General features: G+C 34.1%; 1 protein-coding gene across 1 annotated transcript; it reads right to left on the bottom strand.

The window, feature by feature from the left end:
- Positions 1-13,158: 13,158 nt before the first annotated feature.
- Positions 13,159-15,792, bottom strand: LOC139424953 (speckle-type POZ protein-like). Its single transcript, XM_071177288.1, has one exon. The coding sequence runs from the start codon at positions 15,188-15,190 to the stop codon at positions 13,736-13,738; it is 1,455 nt and encodes a 484-aa protein (XP_071033389.1). The 5' UTR covers positions 15,191-15,792; the 3' UTR covers positions 13,159-13,735.
- Between the last annotated feature and the right edge of the window lie 2,101 nt (positions 15,793-17,893).

The raw sequence follows: 17,893 nt of genomic DNA, 5'->3' as shown, positions 1-17,893 counted from the left end.
TGGCGTGTGGTTAAAATCACGCGCATCAAAGTTTCATTTTGCATAATAAAAACAGCGCGTTGCTAGGACAACGCAACTTCAATTACAATCCTGACGTTCTATATATATTTGAATATTAAGGAAATAATGGAATTAAATATTTTTCCTCACTAATAATGTATTTAATAAATGGAATCTATCATGCTCATAACTACAAACTTGTAAATAACTGTAGATATTATATGTTATAGTGTCGTCAATTTGTTTTGTATTTATTCATTCAAAATCACATACTATAAAGACGTATACTGTAATCACATACTAATAAGACTAAGCATCTTCCCTTACAACTGGTGACTCGGCCGTGATTACCTCAGCATAGTAAAAATTTTATTTGGATGAAAAAAGTGTTGAGCATTCAAATATCACTATTATTTGATTTAACTTTACATTAAACATGAAGGAAAGCACAAAGGATAATTTAAAATTATCAACTTAAGATAATGTGAATTCAGAAGTAAACAAAGGGACCGTAAATCCACCAATTTTTTGGCCACACAAACCTAAATTATGGTTTTTGCAACTCGAAGCACAGTTTACTAACAGCAATATTCTCGAGATTTAACTAACAAGGGAAACTAGGGAAGTGTGACTCGCCAATTTTGAAATAAACTAGTGGGATGTATGCCTTATGAGGAATAATTTTAAGGGGCAACATTCGTTTCGGCCCATAGAAGGCCCAGTGAGAGGGAAAAAATAATTCAATATAAAGAAAAATCGGTATTTTATTACTTCAATGCAGACTATTAGTTATTGTAATTATCTCATACTCCAATTAATTTTGTGGTACTTTCACGTACTATAAAATGCGTATTTATTGTCAAAATTGATTTCGAAAATTTTATATATCTGTAGTTTTTCAGAAATGCCTGTTAGGTTAATATTAAAAAAAATTGACATCAAATTTCTTTAATTTTTTTTTCAAAAGATTTCCGAAATTAATTGGAGTACATAATTGCAAATCAATTAATTAATTAATAATTAACTAATAATTAATTAGCTAATTAACTTATGAATTAGCAAATAATTAATTACCAATTAATTACAAATTAATTGGAGTATGAGACAATTACAATAACTAATAGTCTGCATTGAAGTAATAAAATACCGTTTCTTCTATATATTGACTTATTTTTTATCTCTCACAGGACCTTCTATGAGCCGAAACGAATCTTGCCCCCTAAAATTATTCCTCATAAGGCATACATCCCACTATTTTATTTCAAAATTGGCGAGTCACACTTCTCTAGTTTCCCTTGTAAGTATAATATTGTCATTATTGTTGCAAACGGTTCTAAAATCTTATCCAGCTTACAGGGTTTATAAATATTAAAGATTGTGTTTGAAATTTTTAAATAAAATACGAAGAATTAACTAGAACAAAACGTTTATTATAAATAAAACAGGTAAGAGCTGACGACAAGCACAAACCATAAACGTTCCATGAAAATTATCAACAAGCCAACTGATGCTACTAACAGCTTTTAGAAATAAAGAAAATAATATCACGGTGGCCAAGAGTATCATTTTCTACATTCTCCCCCCTTGTAAAATAGGAATTTTGCAATCTACATAAATTTAATTTTAAAATTTAACTTTGAAATTCAATCTAAAATTACTAGTTCAAAAGTTGAGTTTTTCAGGAGGGTGAACTTCTCTTCCAAAATGTGTTCTTCGAATGACCCTTTTTTTATTTTATTTTATGACCGCCGTTGAACAGTCGACCCAATTTTTGGGTTTGCGACTACTAATGTTCAACGCCGTAGCCTTGTAATTTTGAACCAATCTAGAAGACAAGGAAACTCCTGGATCGGTACCCCCAGAGGTATTGATTTGTTATGGAAACATGGAGGACTTTGAGACTCGACAGATTTAACGTGCATCAGTCACCATTTAGTACACGGGGAGTCTTCGACCAGTGGGGACCGAACCCACAAACTCTTGGACATGGGCCCGGCACCCCACTGACCAGGCTATCCCGGCCTAGTAGTGACAATTTAATTTTACAGAGATTAACTAAGCAGCGTTACATTACAGACTCAAAGGATGGACATCGACAAAAACAGTACAATATAAAATAGCTAGTTACGTCACAGGTTTTTTTAATTATTTATTTATTTATTTTAAATTTTATTTTTTTTTTATTTTACATTTAACATAAATGGCCATCACGGGTAACTGAAAAGCTCCGGACTCACTGTCTGTCCCCAGGGACTGGTAGCAGGGTCTGTGGTGAGGCGTGTGTGGTGATCAATCACGTTGGCTGCTATTGTGAGCCAGTCCGTGGTTGATTGTGTGGTATGTATGTTTTGTTTAGGTTGTGTTGTGCGTTTTACCTATTTTTATTATGAGAAGTAGTTGAGGCAGTGTTTTGGCGGATCATGATATAGATTAGTGTATTATTGTGTGTGCGTTTATCGACAGTTAAGCCATCTCTTGTTTGTGTGGATCGAGCTTGTGGGCTTTTTTTTTTATTATTATTAGCCTCACGGACAACAGCTTGTGTTGACTGACTGCCTGCCAAATGTTTGCTGGTCAGGGGTGGGGCCAGTGTGTTTTTTTTATGCTGCAGCAATGGTTTGCCTGGAGCCCTGACACCTCATGATTGTATTTGCTGCCAGTATTTTTACAAAGTTATTCTTAGGTTTATGACATATTGTCTGTGATGTTCCTGGTTATGGCTAGAATATTTATTAGTTTTTGCATAATATGCTTGTTTTTGAAACTGTCTGCAAATATCGTTCTGCCTTGTTCATTGGGTTTTCTGAGGTGGTACAATTCAGTTAGAGGGCAGTCATGTAGGTAGTGACTTGGGGTACCTGTGTCATCGCATGGGCATGTGTCTGTGTTTATTCGCTGCATCCTGTGTAAGAATGAGGGGAAGAAGCCATGTCCTGTAAGGAATTGTACTGCTGCTGGATGGCCTATGAGTCGGTCTGTGTCTACTTTAGGATAATATGATTTTGTTGTATAGCCTTTTTCATTTTCGTCCCAGTATGCTTGCCAAAGTTTTTGTGTGATGTTTTTAAGTTTATTTCTTAGGCTCGATGGTGGAAGCAGAACACCGCTGGGAATCCCATGACCTGCTGCTACGTCTTTAGCCGCTAAATCAGCTGCTTCATTACCTATGTTACCTGTGTGTACGCTGCCACCCAGTGTATTTGTGTGTTGCATTTTCTGACTTGGTGTTCTAGTTACCATGAGTTAAAATGAGTAGCAATGTACGAAAAAATTTCCGCCGATAACTCAGTATGCGTTTTCAATAATTCTAGCCATTCACTCGAATTTGAAATTTCAGTTATATGTTTTGCAATATAATCCAATGCACCTTTCTTAATTTTTTCTGGTTTACTTTATCAGCAACAACTATAACATCACATACATCTTCAACAGAAAGAGAGGGTATTAGATATTCAGTAAGAATGAGGGGAAGAAGCCATTCTGGTGTTCTAGTTACCTTTGTGTTGTTGCCACGTGTGGGTCTTTTTGTTTCGTTTTTCTAACAGCGTGTATACTAGCCAGACTGTCTGTGAAAATTGTTGCATCTTTGCAGCTGTGTGTCTCTAACCAATTGATGGCTTCTTTGATGGCTAAAACCTCTGCTTGAAACACTGTGTTTTATTGTTTTAGCGTAAATTTGTATGTATCTGCATGTTGGTTGTTGTGGTAAACACAGAATGCAGCTCCCACTCCATTGTCTGTTTTGGAGCCAACGGTGTAGATTTGTACCGTCGTTGTTTTGCTAGTTCTAGTACTTGTTGGTAGGTTAGTGTATTTATGGCTAGTCCTATGGGCGGGGTTGACCATATGTGTTTTTATCCTTTGTTTATAATCACCCGCTTTTATGTTGTAGTGTGTGTTTTCTTGATTGAATCTTAGTGTGTTAGCTAGTAGTGCTTCTTTTTGGATTTGCAGGTGCAATGGCGGTTTTACTTAGTTCTGTACCCCATGCTGCTGCAGCGTACGTAAAGGCCTTTTCTACCACAGTCTTGTAACAATGCTTGAGCATTTTAGTATTAATGCCCCAGGTCCTTGGGGCTAGTTTTATGAGATTGTTGTGTAGTGTTGTGGCTCTTGTTCTTCGTAATTTAATGTTTTCTAGGTAGTTTAGATGATGATCTAATACTATACCTAGGTATTTGATGTGATTTACTGATTTTATTGTGTTACCGTCTATTTTGATTATTGGTTGTCTCTGCTTGAAAGGATTATTAAAAGTGATGTAGTTGCATTTGTTAATTGACAGTTTTAGGCTTTGTGCCTTACAAAAGTTGCTGAATTATGTCATTGCCTCATTAGCATTTGATTCTAGGTCTTTCCTTGTTTTGCCTGAGACAATGAAGCTGTAGTCATCTACAAAGGCTTGTGTTTTAACATGGTCGTGTTTGAACTGTTGTAAAAAGATATCCGCAATGATAAGCCATAGTAGGGGTCCTAGGCAGGAGCCCTGTGGACAACCCTTGTAGATATCGATTTTAGTTATATCAGTACCACCGTTGAACTCAACTGACCTGTGTAAGAGGTAACTGTTGATTATGTTTGTGAGCTGAGTTGGACAGTTTATAGAATTTAATCTGTGTATTATGTGTGTCCACTGTATAGAGTCAAAGGCTCCCTTGATGTCGACCAATATTAGGGATTTATAGTATTGCCGTTTAAAATTTTTATTCTTTTTGGCTGTTTTGGCCTCACTAATCGAATGACCCTTGTAATATTTTTTCCACACTGAATCTGGGATGCGTTATTGTCTTTCTCTTGAAAGCTTTCGCTATTTTTTACATTGCAGTCTGCTCGCCGTTGCTTCTTATTTTCAATTATACAAAACGAGATCCTGCACACACTCGACTGCTAATAGCAACACAGAAGCTACCATGCACACAACCATGAACGTTATACAGCTCTCACGACAAATACTCAAAACTCGGTGAACTTAATTCAGCTTTCATCATAAACGGTCAAAATACGATGAACTCAATACAGCTCTCCCGGTCTTTCGCAAATATGGCAACTAGTGGTATCAGTTCATTGAATTCTATCCCTGGTAAAATTCTGGTGGATGACCAGAGTACTGTTGATCACTACGATTATTAAACATCAATTCACTAGTATATTAAACATTCTAACTCTAATGAATTTTGAGTTACCTTTCGATAGATGAAGGTTGGCATAGTCGATAACTCCCTTGATTAGTGATTGGAGCGTTAGAGGGCGTATTGATCACGTACGTAGTTAAATAATTAAGGAAGAAGTAAGGCCTGTACTACTCAAATTCAGGGACTCTGGGAAGAAGGAGTAGATGAAGAGAGCCCGGCTCCCGTTAGGCTGATTTTTTCCTCTGTGAGGGTATGTTTTACTTAATATTTCTGTATTTTTTCCGCTGTTGATCTTTTTATTTTGCTAATTGTTTTGTTTATTGCTTTTAAATGTCAGTCAATAAATATTTTTTTGCTATTGTTATACCTGGATTTATTTTAATCCCAGTATTGCTCGTAGCAGTATTTTATTCAAGAGCAGTTAATAATTACACCAAATCGTAAATTTTGCGTATCGGAATCCAAATAATTATGACTTATCGCCGACAATCTACTCATTTCATTCAATATTCAGGACTGCAATTAATAGTGTATACTTTTTAATATAAAATTTATTTGTTTTTGTTAACAAATAAATGAAGTATAAATCCGAGTGCGTGCACATAATCGTGATAACAAGGCACGTGACACAAGGCACGATATATCTTGCTTATAAACAAGTTTTCAAAGCAGGGCATTTTCATTAGCATTCTAATATATTTTTTAACTATTAAATTATGATAATTATTCTTAATTTCTTGTTCTTGCACAATGTAAAAATTGTGCTGAAATTTCCTTCTTAATCTTAATACAATTGTTCATCTTTCTGTTGTAATATATTCCACAATTACACCTTCCACAAGAATTCTATCTTGGCGTATATATTTAAGCAAAGATATCTGCACAGTGAAAGAAAGCGGATTTTATCTAATAACCGTTGCACAGTCGATTGATTATGGATTTGCAACACATAGTCTTGTAATTGTGAAACCAACGCTGAAGACATGGGCACTCTTGAACTTTGAGATACATTTTTTTTTTCTGGTAACTGCACTGCGTCTCCTTGAGCTCCTCGCTGACTATTTTTTACCACTTGCTTAACGTGCTATCGTTATCTTAGGAATACAAAATACTTCACAGTTAAAAATTTATTAGAAATATAGTGATTAAATTGTAATCATTATCTGTAATCTGTTTCTAAAATGATCAAGGATTTGAGAGAAAAACGTAATGAAATAGAATTGGGTATAATATAGCCTACGTCACAGGTTGTGTTGTTCCTACTACATTTAACCCATAAACGGCATTTTCTGCGAGAATAACTTCAAGCCACAAATAAACAAACGAAGTGTTCGATCGTTTAAATAGCTGCTCGCCAGATTTTATTGCATTATAAGGAAAAGTTATTGAAACTAAATACAACTAAATAAACAACAACAACTAAAACAAATAACAACAACTACTAATAACAATAACTAAATAAGCAACAACTAAATTCCATTCGTTTAGCATTGCGTCATATGTTGTTCCTACTAAATCGAAGTAGTTGTGTTTTTTTTTCCATATTAATTGCTCATTAAAAATATATTTGAGGGCGCCCCCTTGACGAAATTAGCGATTTTTGTTTGGCGCCATTCCTGTTCATGCAAAACACCACGCAAACAGGAATGGCGGCCAAAAGATAATGAAATTTCTATAAAACGTTGGAAAATTTCAATAAAACATCGGAAGGGGCCGGGATAGCCTGGCCGGTAGGGCGCTGGGCCCATATCCAAGAGGTCGTGGGTTCGATCCTCGCCGGCCGAAGACTCCCCGTGTAGTAAATGGTGACTGATGCACGTTAAATCTGCCGAGTCTCAAAGTCCTCCATGTTCCCACAACAAATCAATACCTCTGGGGGTACTGATCCAGGAGTTTCCTTGTCTTCTGGACTAGTTCAAAATTACAAGGCTACGGAGTTGAACGTTAGTAGTCGTAAACCCATGAAGTTGGGTCGGCTGTTCAACGACGGTTATAAAATAAAATAAAACATCGGCCAAAACTTAATAAAATTGCAATAAACACAATATAAGCAAAATTAATAAACCCAATAAAATGTATTTTAAATCGAAGCAAAAATTAATGGGGTAAGCACACAAAAAAAATGGAAAAAAAATTTACTCACTTTATTTAACTTGGAAATCCTCACTTTTCGATACGCAGAATTCTCTAATAGCAGTTAGATATTGTTTAAATTTATCCAACATCTAACGTAGAACTAACTGATCTCTAGAATTACATATACCTTTGAACATTAAAAAATAACGCTAAAATCTAAACCAATCAGAATCACGATTGGGTTTCCAAAAAACAAAAAAAAAATATTGACGTGCCCATAAATAAAACAGCATCGCCCAGCTTGGCGATCGACCGCGATCGCAATTTCGCGAGAATCAAGGGACACCCTCAAATATAGTTTAACCGAATTGCTCAATTTGTTACTTTCCGCACAAGAAACTAACAATATTCTCACCAATTTTAAAATTAAGTTGAAAATTTTATCAGCAGATGACGCTGCGACAAAGAAAGCTATGAAACAATGCTTGTTTTAAAAATCCTAATTTATAACAGTAATGTTATAACTGCTTCAGGTGAAATGGTCTGTCACACAGGAGAAAACATTGCATTATAGCTCTTTCTAGCTTTCAGCTCTATTTATTGAGAAACTTCTAACTACTTTTGAAATTTTTGGAGATTATTTGACTTGGTTTTCTAGTTAGACAGCAGCTATACGTTTCTAATTTTTAAAATTTTTCTCTTATTGAATTTTGGATACCTGGTACATTTTTCAAGTAACTTTTGATTGAATTAACTTATCAATTCTAATTTATTTTAAAAAACATGTTTTGATGCTCTTTATATTTTATTCCGGTTATTTTTCTCTTCTCATTTCCCATTAAACAGTATAATACGTCTGAAATTTGACTCTGATCAATTTAATAAAATGCTTCGATAAAAAAGAAATTGTTCCAAACTGCCTTGGAATTTACCAAAATGACTTGGTAAAAGTCCGAAGTATTCTTAAATATGATTACATTTCTGATTTTGATCTAGCCTTTGCAGTTAAACCTAGTTAGTACTTACCAACAACTTCCTTTGAAAGTCCGAAACGAGTGATTTTTTATATATATTGGAAAAATTGTTTTTAATTATTATTGAAATATAGCTATCAAGATAATTGTGGATTATTTCAGCTTTTTCACAAAGGTTCTTATCTGTAAAATAGCTTAAGTAATAATTTTTTTTTTTAAAAATTGGTAACTCTTTAAAAAATAACTATAAAATAGCTCCATCTACATAATCTTAAATTATACCTTATTTTGATCACTTATACTATTTGTATTTTAAATTTAAGCAAATCCAAACATTTTTTAACCTTTTCGAGACACACTGTATACAATGTAGGGTATTTTTCTCTTAAAGCTGTTCTTCGAAGGCTTCGTCGCTGTAATGTTCCTTATTTGCAGATAATGTGCTATTTTTATAACTGCTGTGAGTTAATAACTGTTATTCACGACTGTTACGTCAAGTTTAGCTTATCTAAACCCACTGCTGTCTACGCTCATGTTGAAAGTGGCGCCAAAACGTCCATATGGAGAAAATCCACAGTTTTGTGAAAATAAAAAACGTTTGTGGTCTAATTTTTTAATATTTAAAAACTTATTCAAATGCTACATTACCTGGGCTCATAAAAATTTGCAAAAACTAAGAATAAGGCAGTGATTTTGATAATTTTCATATAGCTGGCAAAATGTAACCAAATTGGCGATTTCTAAAAACGTTTAAAAACTTTTGAAATATTTAAGTCCTTTGTAAAGCCCAGAAAATTCTTCACAATAAAATTATGCATATAATTAGTTTAAAATCACCCCTCTGCTTGAAGTGTAAGGCCCTTAAACTATGGTTTTCTTGGCTACAGAACTTCGAAAAACATCGTTAAATTACTGGTTAAGTTCAGCTTTGGCAAACCGAACCATACCCTAATTAGTTTAGTTTTTATGGGTTGACGAAGTGACTATGGGTCGAAACTCTCTTGTTTTCCTAATAGCTTTGCTCTATAAATTGTTTGCAGAATTCATGATTTTAAATTGCATTTTAAATTGCATTTTAAACAAGTATCTAATTTAAAATTTTTACAATTGCAGCTATCGAGCAGAAGTTAATGACTAAAGCAACTACTCCTGCCACGGAGTCTTCCAATACAGAAAACAGAAACCCAGGTCCATCCACTTCATATATGGGTGGAAATCAAACTACATCTTCGTCGGGTCAAATTTCATCTTCACCAGACCCCTTTTAATCATCCCGACGGTGATGCGGGCAAAAGCCCTCCTAACAGAAGAAAATAGAAGATTTGACAAGACAACAGCATATACACTCTATAACAAAAAAATAGACGCACCCAGAAGCAATCTTCCGATTGCTAATTGGCAGTGATGCATGGCTCGATCAGGCTTGAATGATGCCGACTGGGGACGTATAGTCTTCAGCGACGAATCCCGCTTCCAACTGTGTCCTGACGATCATCGAAGACGTGTTTGGAGACGCACAGGGCAGAGGGGGGATCCTGCCTTCACTATTGCACGCCACACCGGCCCTCAACAAGGCATTATGGTCTGGGGTGCCATTTCCTTTGACAGCCGGACCCCTTTGGTCGTCATTAGAGGTACACTTACTGCACAGCGGTACGTCGACGACATCCTAAGACCTGTTTTGCTACCGTTCCTTTTGCAGCGCCCTGGGCTGGTTTTTCAGCAGGACAATGCCAGACCACATACGGCACGTGTTGCTATGAACTGTCTGCAAGCTTGTCAAACTCTTCCTTGGCCTGCCAGATCACCAGATCTCTCTCCCATCGAGCATGTCTGGGATATGATGGGAAGGCGATTGCATCTGGCACGGAATGTTGATGACCTCGTTCGACAATTGGATCGAATTTGGCAGGAAATACCGCAAGACACCATCCGGGAGCCTTATCGGTCTATGCCACGCCGTATGGCAGCTTGTATCAAGGCTAGAGGAGGGTCAACACCTAATTGAACTTGTTACTGTAACTCTGCAATAAATTATTCAATTGTTCTGAAATTTTAATCATTTACAATTCTGTACATTGTCTTCCTATCCACCAATTTTCGTTTCAATCGGACAACTCCTTCTTGGTGCGTTGATTTTTTTGTTATAGAGTGTATTAATGTCCCCTCTTGTATAGAATTTGTTCTAAGGAACTATTTAAGCGATATTATAAATAGTGCATAATATTTTGCGTGTAAGAGCTTTTTGATTAGCTTAAATGTTCAATACATATAAGCTGTTATATTTGATATTAGAATAAATCCAGTTTTTGAAAAAAAATGAGTTTATAAGATTTTTATTAAGCTATAGATATCCTCTTTTTATAGTTATAATCGTATGTTCAATGGAACACGATTCGTTAAAATAATCAAAATAATTTTAACTAAAAATATTATCGCCTTTCAAATAGCCAAACCTAAAATAACATTCTACTTATTTTATCACATTATGATTAACTTTGGAAATAACAGCTCGTTATAGGCTGACAGTACTGCCTTTCGCGCCAATTCATTTTTAAAATTAATTTACCTAATTTTATTACATTTTTATTCCTTCACAAATCCTTTTTGATTTGCGTTTCCTATACCTATCAATTGCGTGCATAAGTATATTTCAAATAATATTGTTATCTAATCAAATCTTAACTGAAATCTCAACAAGATTATTATTTTGCTATCAAGACTATGATGTCAGAGAAGTACTGCAATATAAGTTTGCTATTTTGAACACTACCTCCTTATCATGATTACCATGAATTGTGATTATTAATGAAATTAACTATTCGCGTATTGACATTTATTTATTTCGTATATTAAAAAAAAAACAAATTCACTAATGCCAATGTTTATAAAAATCTGGACTTTCCTCTTTCTTTTATTTCTTACTAGCAACCACTAATTGAGCTGCCTTTTTAAATAAGTGGAATTTCATTTATTTCGAAATTTAAACTTGAACAATGTAAATTCACATTTCGCAAGTGAGAATGGATTTTTTTTATTAGCCTTTACATGCTTGCAGATTTTGCGTGTTTTGAGGATTTTTTTTCTCTTTAGATTCAACGAAACTATGTATCATAGTGCATTTTTAATTAAAATGTTCAGCAGAACATGTGCTAAAATTTTGAACAAGGCAAACAGGATAATTGGTACTTTTGAAAAGTAAAGCAAATTAGCAACTCTGATTAAATAAAACTATGCAATTAATCACTATTATTATCAATTAAACGTTTCATTTTAAGCAAAGGCATTTTTTTTTTTTTTTTTTTTTTTTTTTTTTTTTTTTTTGCAAAACGGAGCGAAATTTAATTGTCTTGTCTGTTTTTTTTTTAAATTTACGTTAAAAGAACGATACAGACCTAAATCAGAAAATAATACATTTTTAAAACAATTTTTTAATGGCGGCGTTGAAAAACTAAACAATACCATAAATGAGCATTTACGTTAAAATCTATCTTTGTGACACATTTAATTGATAATTAAAACGAAATTATTGCCATTCAGTTTTATTTAATTTTGAGTCTGGAGGAAATAATTTTTGCTGTTAATTTTTTTCCCTTAATATTTAAACAAAGAATTTGGGACTTCATTTACTTAAGCCTCAAATGTGAGTACACAAATGCATAATTTATTTAAGTTAAATGCAACTTCCTGCTGCTCGCGCCTAATGTCTCTCTAAAAATATTTGGACATTTTGATAAATTTTGTGATAGTTACGAAAAGGATATTAATGTGCAATTAGCGAAATAAAAATTTGTGTTTAAGAAAGATATCGAAAAAATAATTATTTAATAAATATTAATATTTTTCAAGAAAAAAGAGAATTGTTTAATTTTAAAAGTCTTGGAATTGAACTGCCGTTTGGAAGCATAAGAACAAGCGTATTTAACTTTAAAATTACCTGATTGTTCCTCAATTATAGTTCTTCAATTATGTTAGCCTGCATATTTATTTATAGCACACTCTACTCTTGCACTATGAGCTTTAAGAATATTTAATTTTTCTAGTGGTTTTGTCTGCTTCTATTGTTTAAATATTTTGCAAAAATGTTTCCATGATGCACATTATAATATAAAACAAAGGTTTCGATTTATCAAATTTTGTATTTTCGATGTTGTGCCACCTAATGCCGGAAATAATTGATCAAATCACAGCTTAAAAATTTGCAAACTGTAGAAAATAGAATGCTTTACGTCTATTCTTTGTTTCTACGTGTTTGATTTTAATCCTATACGTTTTTAATCAAGTTGTTAAAATGTTATTAAAGTTATGTTAAAATTTCGCATTTCTCCTTTTTTTATCTTTGACGATCGATTTATCTAAAATGTAGAATTTAATACACGCAACCTATCTTGCAAAATTTCCTTTTTAAGAAGCTAAGATATTCAGTTAAAGTGGAAAATCAAACACGTCATGAAATTTATAATTCAAACTTATGCTATTACAATATTTAATTAATAGTTAAAAAAATAAAATAGTAAGAAAAATTTTTCTATCTTGTCATGCATTTTATCGAGAACAATTAAGATTGAAAGCACTTACAATATATCTCAAAACTGCATGAAAACAAAGAATTAATAGCATAAAAATTAATAATCTAACTCAAAACAGTTTTGCTAAAATGAGGGTCCGAAATTTTTGCTGCAAAAATAGGTTAAATGCAAACATATTTGATGACGGTATGTGTTTTTTTTATCTGTAATTAAATTTATTATTTTTTCTTGCGAGTAAAATAATAAGTCAGAAATGTAAATAAAGTAGTGCTTTTTATTTTTACTTTATATTTCTTTTTCCTTTCTTGGTCCACTGTGTAATTATTGTATAGGGCCTTCACAAAAAGAAACAATTGAAATATGCTTAAAAAGTTTATAAAACATGGTGATAAAAAAATTTCAGAATCAACACTTAAAATGTTACACAATTCTAATATGACACTGGCATACATAAATTCAATTTTTATTTCTCATGATATCTATAAATTACAAATAGACTCATCAAATTAAAACACTCAGAAAAAAAGAGAGGAAAAATATCACATTATTTATAGAGATATTTGAACTTGTAAGAAAAGTGTTCCGTAATTATCACTCTTAACAGAATATATTTTTAGGATAATTATCAAAACTGACATCTGAAAAATATGAATATGAAGAACTAATTTTTAAGACATGGAAAAAAAACGTCATCTACATCAGCCAAATCTCTACTGAAGAAGGTCAGACTTGAAACACAAAAACCTATTTGATTGTCGAGGAAAGCTTGAAGATTTTCTTTTATAATCGGTTTTAAATTCCTGTTGCCTGCGACAATCAAATAGAATTTTAAATTGTAAGTCCCGCTTTCCTCAGTAATAATTGAAAAACATCATAAAAACAATCCAAAACATTTTTACAGTAATAAACCATGTTACAATAATATACATTAAAGCAAATAATTCATTTTTACATCAATTAGATAAAAGTAATTCATAATTTCATCAGTGAAATACATACCGCTATATCGTCGAAATTCAATTATTTACTTACCGGTAATGTTCTTTGGGGTCATGTTAAAATTAGTAGAAATGTTTGAAAAAATTTCACTAGCTAATTTAACATTATTCTGAATCAAATTCAACCACTCAGGCGAGATGAATACAATTTTAGAGTTCGTTGCAACAAAGTTCATAGCAGTTTTTTTTAAATACTTATGACTGATTAAATCAGCTAAAGAAAGTACTTCGAAGACAGTTTTGAAAGATATAACAGATTCCAAGAAAGAAACACATTTTTCCCTCAGTGTCAATACTTGATATTTGTCGGCTACTAACAATAATTCTTTAGCAATTTTATAATCTATGTCTTCAACTTTTCCTGTGTATATAAATTCTAAGAACGATTTCAATGTGTCTAAATCTACATCAGAAATTTCCACAGTACTAGTCTGAGATTCTATCATATCTTGGTGGAACATTGCGGCGAATACAGCGGAACGAGCTGCTAGAACTGATCTGTGGGCATCCACAACTCCTTCTTCTGTTTTCAATTTCACATCAGAGTAAATTTTGTCATGAAGCATATTTTTATACTCTCTGAGTAAATTTGGACAAATATCTGTATTAGAACAATAATTATCCTTAGAGCCAACTATGGATTCTGATACAACTCTATCTGAAGCAAAAAATTCACATAAAAGAATAAACGGATCGTCTTTTATATATTTGGTAGGGTTAATTAATTCATTTGGAATAATTACTGAGAACTCCCATGCTTCATTTTCTACATTGGCTTGAAAAAAGTGATCATTAGTGGCAGACATAATTACTTTACCCTTTACAGTTATAACAGATAATTTTCCCTTGATAAACTTGGACAAGACCGAATCCTCTTCTTTCTGATGAAGGTTTATTTTCACTTTATCGTCAATCACTCTCAGCTCGAGGATGTAAATTGATTTCGCAGAAAATTTGATCTCGGTACTCGCTTCTCTCTTGGAATTATCCAGGAATTTCAATTCCCAAAGAAACGATGCTTGATCGACACCAATTTCTGTACAAGCTTCGCAATCAGGGAGTCTTTTTTGCGTGTCAGAAGAGAATATGCGACAACGGACGACTAGAGTGTCTTCCACTCCGTTTTTTAATTCGTCATTCAATGTAGACAAATATAAAAACTGATAAAAGCCAAAGCTCTTTCCTTTCTTAAAAGTGTGATTCTCTACGGTTTTAGTAACCAAAGCTTTATTACTGTCAGTCATCCCAAAGATAGCTAAATCATAACTTACAGTGCATAAATCATTATTCTCCTTTACCAAGAAAAGGGATAGGTATCCTACGTCCTTCTCTCTATGTCCTTTGGGACATAACTGTAAATTCCACTGGCTGCCTCCAAATTTCTTCGTTGTGAAAACAGGACTAATTATCCTTTCTCCATTTTTATGAAAACACAATGAAAAATTTCGTATTTTCCAAACAAAAGTGAATTCTTCAGACATTTTGTTCAGAGAATTCTACTGTAACAAAAAGGTGATATAAAACTGAACACTTTAAGTTTAATCAATGTTTGGTTTGATATTTTAAAGATAACAAGTCACGATTGCTCCAATTTTGATTATTACGTCACTATTTATGATGACGCGGCTAGATCATATAATTCTAAAAATCCTTCTCGTCGCTATTTTTTCCCTTCTCGTAGTTGTTTTTCTTCTGAGCAACAATCAGCAACTGTTTCTATCTTGGAAACTGTTCTATCTAGTTGTCTATCTTGGAAAATGAACTCCCAAAACTTATTGAAATCTAATTGCGAATTCGATTTCTTGCAAAGCGATATATCGCACATTGACTTCAATTTAAATTCCGACAACAATTAGCTTTTTTTTTCAATATTCATTCAAATAAAATAAATAAAATAAAATAAATTATTAAACAATCTATTAAACTAAAAGCTTAACTCTTTGGGGGATTATTTAAGTCTGTGAAAACTGTAAAACATAACCATCTACAAATTAATGTACTTGGGTTTGATGAAGAAGAGGTTTGTTGGTTGTTGTTATTGTTGTTAATTTACGTCGCACTAGAGCTGCACAATGGGCTATTGGCGACGGTCTGGGAAACATCCTGGAGGATGATCCGAAGACATGCCATCACAATATTCTGCGGAGGGGGTGGCACCCCCGCTTCGGTAGCCCGACGACCTGCGCGCGATGTCGAGCACTTTACGGTAGCACAGTTTTACGAGGACCAATACCGCACACCCTCGGTCCCTACGCAGACTGATCCAAGTGGTCACCCACCCGCACACTGACCGCAGTCAGGGATGCTTGACTTCGGTGATCCGCTGGAACCGTGTCTTAACGATCAGTCCACTGCGGGACAAGAGGTTTGTTGGAATAACATACATTTGCAGGCTTGTGTGCTTAATTTAGGCTTATAAACCTTTGTCAAATAGAAGGACAGATGACATAATAAGAAGGACATCGTGAAGATACTTCCAGGGTCACAGCGGGATTTGAACCCGCCACCTCCACGCTTTGCACAGCGCTTGGTGGGTGATATCTCTCGGCTAGGGAGGCCTCGATGAAGAAAAGTATCTTTGCCCTTCGCTTTTATTTTCTATGCTGTAAGGGGGAGTTCGGTTGAAGGTGATGAGTTGAGTTGATGTGGAAGTGAAGATACAAGATGATCATGCTGAAGAAACTTTAAACAAATTCAATGCAAAATTTGCTGTTTTCCGAGAAATCCAAGTATAGAATTTTGTAGTTCCAATACACTTTTGGAGAAGTTGAATTGGTGATAATGAAGAAGTGATGATACAAAATGGTCGGGAAGGATTAATTCGATGCAAAGTTTGCAGTTTTCTGAGAATTAAAAATCAAAATTTGATTTTTCCTACATTTTTGGAGAGACGCACATTCATCAGAACTCCTAACGGAAACACTTTTTTCCTCAAGCGATCAGGGAGGCTAACACCAATGAACTTAAAAATTGGTTGTTGCATTGATTTGAGAATTGTAGGTTGAAGACTGGAATCATCTAGTTAGATTCAAAAAGAACATTAAGTTTTTTTAAAAATATTTGGTGCTGGTCATAGCTGAGTAAACGGTGAGAGGAAAGGGGGAATACCCCGATTGAGGAGCGCATTACTTGTCTATGAAGTTCGAATCTTTCGCACTGAAAGAGGATATGGTTTACAGATTCTGGAAAGTGACAATGATGACACAAAGGGGAGTCTCCGAGTCCTATCTTTGCATCTATTGCATTTTATTGGATAGGGTTACTCCAAAGATGCGAGATTATAATGTAGTATTTCCGGGTAGGGAGTTGATTGAGAGAAGTTTTATTAACTGAGTGACCAAGGGAAGCGTTTGTAGTATTTCGAGTTGATCCAGAAGTCATTGAGTTCGCGGTTTGAGTCTAAACACGATGAATATGACATGTCTTCGGAGGAGATAAGTGGAACTGCTCGGGGTGTATTAATGGCTAGATTGGCAAATCTAGATTAGAACCCGGATTTACTGTGTGATGAAATAAAGCAATCGAGATACTTGATGGTGAATTTTGTGATTGCTAACCAAATAGCTGAAACTTCTCCGGTGAAAACTGAATTAATGGGATGAATTTGAGAGATATAACATGGAACATAAAGACAGAGGTTCGGGAGATCTGTGAGGAAAACCGGAATGTGGGAAAGGGTGATGATGTATATACTTATACCTTTTTGGTTGGTGAAATGGAAGTTTGGTAAATGGAAGTTTGGTAAAATGGAATTTATGCAAAAGGCAATTCATTGAGGGAGTGAGAACCAAGCAAACAGTGACGGAGGTAGAATTTTTTTACTGCTAAGATAAGTCTGTGCGATATTGAGGTAGCACCGGTTTCTTTGAGGAGAATAGGAATTGGAGTCCAACGAGGAAGGCCCGTTACTTCTCAGAGGCAGATTGTTTCAACTACTCGGAGATGTGATTTCGGCGCAGAAAAGAGAATTGAGCTGCCACACTCTAACGTACATCTGATTTTAACGTTTACAATCAGAATGAGCTGATAGCTTCGGGACCCCCCTTGCGTATTAGTTATGCAGCAAAATTCGTTATTTTTTTAAAAACAATTTTTTTAGGTATTGAAAATGGCAAAGGAAAGAAATATTTGCAGTGTAGTAAACACCAAGAATTTCGATGGAATTTACTTTGGGAATTTGTTCT

Source organism: Parasteatoda tepidariorum, chromosome 2, assembly GCF_043381705.1.
Source record: "Parasteatoda tepidariorum isolate YZ-2023 chromosome 2, CAS_Ptep_4.0, whole genome shotgun sequence".
Lineage (NCBI taxonomy): Eukaryota > Metazoa > Arthropoda > Arachnida > Araneae > Theridiidae > Parasteatoda > Parasteatoda tepidariorum.
The sequence above is the reverse complement of the archived record's forward strand: the minus strand, read 5'-3'. Positions and strand labels throughout refer to the sequence as shown.

Coding starts and splice junctions, on each gene's coding strand:
- LOC139424953 (XM_071177288.1), bottom strand. CDS start 15,190: ATGTCTGAAGAATTCACTTTTGTTTGGAAAATACGAAATTTTTCATTG.